This window comes from Opisthorchis viverrini (assembly GCF_000715545.1).
Source record: "Opisthorchis viverrini unplaced genomic scaffold opera_v5_92, whole genome shotgun sequence".
Classification (NCBI taxonomy): Eukaryota; Metazoa; Platyhelminthes; class Trematoda; order Opisthorchiida; family Opisthorchiidae; genus Opisthorchis; species Opisthorchis viverrini.
The window spans coordinates 112,768-119,901 of NW_008751748.1; the positions used below are offsets into that span (position 1 = coordinate 112,768).

At 45.8% G+C, this 7,134-nt stretch overlaps 2 protein-coding genes across 2 annotated transcripts in view; both read right to left on the minus strand.

Annotated features, from left to right (window-relative positions):
* Positions 1-438: 438 nt before the first annotated feature.
* On the minus strand, positions 439-2,083 carry T265_05081 (hypothetical protein; the record flags this gene model as incomplete). The annotated part of the gene is made up of 2 exons (XM_009169998.1): positions 439-688; positions 2,019-2,083. 2 exons carry the CDS (start codon positions 2,081-2,083, stop codon positions 439-441), a joined length of 315 nt encoding a protein of 104 aa, XP_009168262.1.
* A 1,608-nt stretch (positions 2,084-3,691) lies between these two features.
* Positions 3,692-7,134, minus strand: part of T265_05082 (hypothetical protein) — a gene marked incomplete at both ends in the record, with an annotated part of 43,931 nt that continues 40,488 nt past the window's right edge. The window contains one exon of the mRNA XM_009169999.1: positions 3,692-3,995. Within this exon, the coding sequence (XP_009168263.1) occupies positions 3,883-3,995 (113 nt within the window). The remainder of the gene's footprint in view (positions 3,996-7,134) is intronic.

Below are 7,134 nucleotides of genomic sequence, written 5' to 3' on the forward strand. Positions count from 1 at the left end.
ACGGGTGATGTTATGTATTCCGATGTACCAGCAACTAAGCGAGACAGACCATTCCATGTTGTTCACTTTCAGTCCTCCGCAGTGACACTGTGATGGAACTCAACGGACTGCTCCCATTAAGATAGATAATCCGGTTTCTTCCCATGCTGACAAAGCTGAATTCCCTCCGTTGGGTAAATTACCCCGTCACATCAACCAGTTCAGGATACCTGGCCACTAGGACATTAATGGATATGTGCTGTTCCAGTAACCATATTCTACTGACACTCGGGCGCTTGAGTGATTCTCACCATTCAGGAACTAGAGTTGCCCTACATCAATTACAGCTTGAGGGATGCTGAGATGTAATCATGATGCTTTATCACAACCCTCAGCATCCGCAGTCTGTCAGTCTCAGTTGTATATAGCCATTCATTACTTTGATGTAACTCTCCACAACTACCGACACCCAGTTCTCAGCATTTTATGCTTGAATTGCGCGAGATGGCCCAAGTGGTTAGAGCGCAGATTTACTGACCGGAAGGTCCGTGGTTCGAACCCGACCTCTGCCTCTCGACTTCCCCTGTCTAGGCTTGGGCAACCTGGAAGTATCCCAGCTCTCGTGAAACCTTCGGGTGGCGCGGCAGTTAGGCACCGAAAGGGTGCTACGGCTGAACGAAATGATTTTAGATCAAGGCCGGTAGTATCCCTTATGAATTAGTAGCGGTTAAGGGTTTTGCGTGAACCCTGTGAAACTTATGGTCATTTTAGTGAAAATCAAGTACCATGGGATTTGCGGTCCGGCGTTCCCTCCCCCCTATCCGAAAATTAATCCAATAAAACGGTGTGGCTTTGTATAGCTATTCTTCCCTCCGTAATACGACTACCTCTTGAATACAGCCGAATCTGCATGGTCTTTCGAGGTCCTAATCAGGAATGTTGTACATTCACACCAAGGTGATAAACTCACAACCTCCGAACTCACTAAAGTATGACGAACTAACAATTAGTTCAGTCGCTTAGTGGGCGGTAGGCTAGGCACCCAAAGGGTGCTACAGCTGAGTCATTGTTAGTATTGTTATTACGGGGCTGTTGTCAAGTTCCATACGATAAGGTTGGCGGGAATATACTTTTCCGTCCTGGCAATGATAGTAGCGGTTCATCACAATCGACACGCACATACACAAGCTAGGCTTTCCGACATCCGTACTTCAATAACATTCCACTGTTCATGGCTGAGAGTTTAGGATTGCAGCACATAGTCCATGCCAGTCAGCCGGAATGTAGTGCTGCAAAGACGGACTTTTGATAGTAAACAAACAATTGTAATCATGTAGATAAACCAGACTTAGAGTAGCACCTCGGGAATAGGTGCGGACTGAAAGAACCAGCAACAATGACTGCCGTCGTAGGCGACGTTGCACACATTTACTGTGGTGGGCGTTCACTGTTTCCACGTGCAGTAGTCATACGTGTCTGTCTGCAAGTAGGCCGTACTTCATTAACTGGTTTACCTTAAGTGACGAACGACGTCCCCTGTTTGCACTGTTGTCCCGACAACTGAACCGTACTAGTGTTGATAGAGAGAGTTGGAATCGAAGGGACCAAATTAGTTCCCTCCTAAATGATATCCTTTCAAGATAGGTTGCTGACACGATCGCTCTGACGATAGTGTGGGCCAATTATTTTTTCATTTGTCCCACGGCTAGGCAACAGACAATCATTTGGGATTTACATCCTAACGCAAGTACAAAACTTTAATAGCATGCCATGTCACAGCAATTCATGGATTTATAGTGATACGTCATTTCGTCGTTCAAAAAATTATCTCTCTGCTAATACACTTAAGTTGGAGGGAGGTCACACCTGGAAAACATTCCTACAAACGTCCATCGTTTTCCGTTGATATGAAGGATTAAAAATTGGCACCGTTTCAAAGAGTCGGGTTTCATGTCATGTTACTGAGCTTTTTCCAACTGATTTTTTTATTTACTCGTCCTCTGACAAAATACTCCTTGAAACATGCCAACTGTACTCACTTGAGTCGCCATCGGGAAGGCGCCAAGAAGGCAGTCAAGAGAAGTGACGACACGGAAAATAGCATGGAATCAGTTCAGCAAGAAAGGTTAGGTACTGAATTTTTAGTCTAGAATTTCCAGATCGCCAACCAAACTTCCTGAAACACTTCTCAGTCGACTTTGTTTCACTTGCACGCACATTTTCGGAGTCCGCGCTCCTCAACTCCAATGCTACAAATGCAGCTGCGTTATAAATATGCGTAAATCGTTCTGCCTCTAAAAACTACTCGGGATCTAAATAAGTATCCACATCAGTCATTTTCCGAAGTTTTGCTCTGCTCAACGCAGTGTCATTGAATCACCAGTCATAGCTACCCATTTAAAGCGTGTATACGCCGACGCACCGCTAAACTTCTACACAATCCCACAGGTGACGTTTGCAACAAGTTCGACGAATAAATAACCCAACTCGAATTTGTGGCCACTGCATGGCTCGAACCATAGGTAAATTACTACCGAGTAATGAACGATAAACGTGTACTAATAAGCCCCTTTGGAACACCCACGCGCACATCATTATTATCATAGTCAACAGCATAAAATCAGTGATCAACACTGGTGCTTCGCTGCTACACAACGATAATCTATTTAAGGAGAAGGAGGCTGGTCTAGCCCGAACACTCCGAGGTGCCTACACATCCAGACACTCATTCAGGCAATCTGGATGAAAACAAGCAACAACAATGCCACTGAGATCCATTAGCAGACGTATTGTAGCGTTTACAACCATGCCCAGAGGTGACCAGGCAGGCCCCATTCTGGAAGGCGAGTCGTACGGATATCATCCAAGCTTTTGATAAGTTCATTCGCACTCGTCAAAGGTTGGCTACCTCTCTGCTTGCGCCACTCTGAATTGGGCATGGAGAAACCACTCTTTTCGGCATGCGCAAAAGATGAACAAAACACCGGAGCTTTTGGCGCTGGGCACATTGAAGTCCCCGCTGCGCAACTGAAACCTGTTCTCTAGTTGTTTCGTTGATGATTCTCCGACACCAGCCTACACGGTCTATGGTTCTGCGGCAATACTTACTGTAGACGCCTAAGTTCGATTGCTGCATCTCACAGTCATACAACAAAACAATCGGTACTATGGTCGATACACACGCTCCGACGATGTCCGCATGTCCGAACTATCGGAGCCGACGTTGCTGCATTAGCTGTTCAAGTCGAACGGTTCCAAAGCACAGACGGGTGACTTCTTCATTCTGCCCAGTGTCCTGAAAACGCATTCGGAGAGTGGTCGCCAATGATAAAAAAATCTCCATCTTGCGCTGTGTCAGAGGCATGCATCGACCAGGTTTCTCAAACACAGAATAAAACAGATCGGATAGCATACTGTCAGAGTGGAACTTTTGTCCTCAGAGTAACTTCATTCCTGCGCGGTAGTACACACTTCACTTTTAAGTATGCTCTACTTACCCTGGAAACTGATCTCCATTGACAGCCCCGAGGTCTTCCGTAGCTTCCTTCATATTCTTCTGATAAGCCATGTCTACTTTGCTGTGTGCGCTATTCTGAAGAAGGGATGAAGAACGCACTCTATAACAAAATGACTAGACATGCTTATGTAACAGTATGTTCCGCACTTGATGAACACATCTCAGTCCAAGCCTCCTGGAAGTCATAAGAACACGTTACGGACAATCCATGTATTACAAAGCAGCTTTGCCGGATCAAGAACCCAATAGTTCAAGCAAGCCAGCGACTTTAAAATATTTTCAAATAGCAAAAACGGAAGCTAATAGGGAGAAATTTCAAGTTAACAAAAAACTGACAACTGAGACACATGAGAGTGAAGTCCTTCGGATCAACATTACAGTGCCAATTAGAGCATATGGGCCTGTTTCCACGAAGCGACTGGAAGTTGCTGAGTTTTGATGGAGATCGGGGATGTAAATCGTAGCGTGTATTGTGGGCCTCCAGCTTTGTCGTTCGTCCCTGCAAAACGGAAAACGAAGTTGGACATGTATGACTATTGACCCAAGGAGGAAAATCACTAGAGTTAATTCACTGCGGTTGTTTGGATAGCATTTGTGGATTCGCGTCGATAAGAAAGGCTAGCTCAGTTTGACGAGCAAAAACAACAGTGATAGGCTCGTCTAGATTTTGGCATCGCGAGTGAGTGAACGGGTGGGTTAGGTTTATGTACAGAGATAATGTTTAATCTACTAACAAAGTCAAAGATAAAATTCGCTTGTTTGGCCGACTGATGAGAAACTCATTTCGAGTAGGGTTTCTTGAATTCTCGCCTCAACAAATGATACGGACTGCACACAATGGATCAAGCGATCCCGAAAGGCACTGTTTCTGCGAGACGGCTCAGTGGTTAAAGCGCGAATTTACTGACCAGGAGGTCCGTGGTTCAAACCCGACTTCCCTTGTCTAGGCTTGGGCAACCTCGTAGTATCCCAGATCTCGTGCTTCCTTTTGGTGGTATTGCAGTTAGGCATCGAATGGGTGCTACAGCTGAACGATTTCAACTATTTCTGCGGGGAACTGTACATTGATGTAACACAAGATTGGACAGTGTCGATGAGGGAATACTATTGAGGGTATGTTTTGTAGTGCTTGAATAAGCTTATCCTGAAGTGCAAAGAAAAATAAGACGACGAAATACTGCTCGCTTCAGGGATGAATTCGCTCCTCGGACATGAACACTAAGTATAGTCCACTGTATACTGAACGGCAAGATAGTGCCATGGAATGACTGTGGGACTTTGTTATGAGGGAAATGGCAAGTAAAAAAAGTTAAGTCCATGAATGATAAGTAGGAGACAACGGAGAGATCGCCCCAGAGACCATCAGGCGGAAATGAAGGCGTTGTCCACTAAAGTTTGGAGGAAATACAAAATCCGCTTATCAACGGAAAGTTTTCGAACGAGGACCAATGTGTATACAAAGTGCAGATGTTACATACAATTGTCTCCAAATGCAGGAAACAGCCACGTTTTCTTCTAAACTAGGACCCTCGCTAGTTCTCCGCCCTATGCATTCCAACCATTAAAATGCATTTGCGAGTAGTAATCTTCAGTTTTCGTTAATGTTGATCTCTTCATAAGGACTACGTTTTACTGGGTGGGGTAATTCATTGTCACTTCGTGATACACAAAACACACGTGAGTCGTACATCGGAGACTGTCACTCCACTTGATATCTTCATCCCTACGATACTTAACGGTTACGAGAATTGCGCATTCACTTGCAGTCGGGAAGAACGAATTCGGATGATCTACAATGGCTGTCTCAGATGCAGCGATTGCATAACTGACACAACTGAATTCCCATAATTGTAATTCAGTGCACATGAATTAAGGAGGAGGAACACTGCACGCCTCGCCGACGAACAGGCAAACTGCATCAGATAACTTTCGCGTTTTTATTTTTTCCTAATCGAAAGCTTGCTGTCCCTCAACGAAATTCATCTAACAAGAATAAGTTAGCTGCAACGTACTGTTTCCAAGTAGATGCAACTTAAAGGTAGCATCACTGTGTACCAGACCCGTCTAGAAAAGACGTTCGCGGCTAGTTGGAATCTACAGCGTTGATCATGAACGAAGTAAAGAAAAAATATATAGAACGACACGATCTCTTGTTCTGGTCAATACAGATCGCGGGATAGGAAAACAAAGAGGGTACTATAAAGATGGATATAATAAAGATAATGCGCAGTCTGCTGGTATAGATGTGAAACCTGTTTTTCGTCATGATTGATTACCTTGGACGACCGGGCTACGTGAGCGAATCACGTTTGTTCCAGCTTTGGCCAGACACTGATATTGAACGGGTCTGGGCGAACAGATGGTAGGTAGGTACAGTCGTGCGCCCCATATTCTGCTATATAACAGCAGGTGAAGCAACAGACTACCATACCTTGAGAATGAACCAGCAGCTTATCATTGAGGTGTAGGGGCATCAGCGAGCGAGATGACTCGGTGGTGAGAGCACGAATTTACTGAGCCAAAGATCCCTGGTTTGAACCTAACCTCTGCATCTCAACTTCTTCTGTCTAGGCTTGGGCAACAAACCTTCGTGCTTCCTTCAGGTGGCACGGCAGCTATGCACCGAAAGGGTGTTACAGCCGGACACAGGGGCATCGGCTGAGTAGACGTAAACCACATTTTGAGTACAGTGACCGGCGAGGTTTACGTAAATGTGTGAAGCAGACACCGAGTCAGACGGTCCCCGGCTAGATTCCGTTTGAAAGGAATACTGATGACTAGCCGTTCGTAGCCGAACGGTTAGTCATTCAAACTACTAAGCGGGTGGTCACTGGTTCGAAAACTCCCCGCAGTTTATGAGATGCGCACTGCTGATAATTCCCAATACGAATGAAGATACTGTACAGTGCTTCTCCGCTTTTCAGAATAGATTGGCTTCACTATCAGTTGTAAAATGGGAAGTACTCAGCTAACTCATGGACACGAGTCAGGTTCCGTACTCCCAAAGTAGAATGAACTGAGCCCAGTGTTGGTCAAGTGGTGCCCGATTAAATGGACTCCACAGAGCTCAGGCATCATAAATCAGCTAATACACCCATCATCCATCATCACTGTCAGCTGTAAGAACCGAGTACTCGTCGTACAGTGGTTGTAGCTGCCGCAGTTTCGTTCACCGATGATTTGGGGGGGGGGGGGGGTGGATGCATGAGCGCTATTGAGGGTGCGACTGGGCCATATCTGACAATGTTTCTATCCATTGATGTGGCCCGTCTCGGGGTCCCCACCCAGGAAGACGGCAGTGACCAGCGCAGCTGAGTTTGCTAGTAATGGCTTTCATACTTCGCTGCCAAGTCATTGTTTGACCACCTCTGGCTCTCTTCCACCCTTCACGTGGTTGTGCGAAAAGAGCCCTTCGAGAACGTCGGTCGGCTGGCATACGCAACACGTGGCCGAGCCAGCGCAACCTATGCAGTGTGATCAGTTCATCTATCGAGGGTGAGTTATTTTCTCCCAATACCATTCGACGTACTTCAGCATTGCTGATCCGGTGTTCCCACCTGATTCGGGCAATGCTCCGAAGACATCTATGGTCAAAAACTGAAAGTCTTTTGACATCCTCGGTGAACAGCGACCAGGTG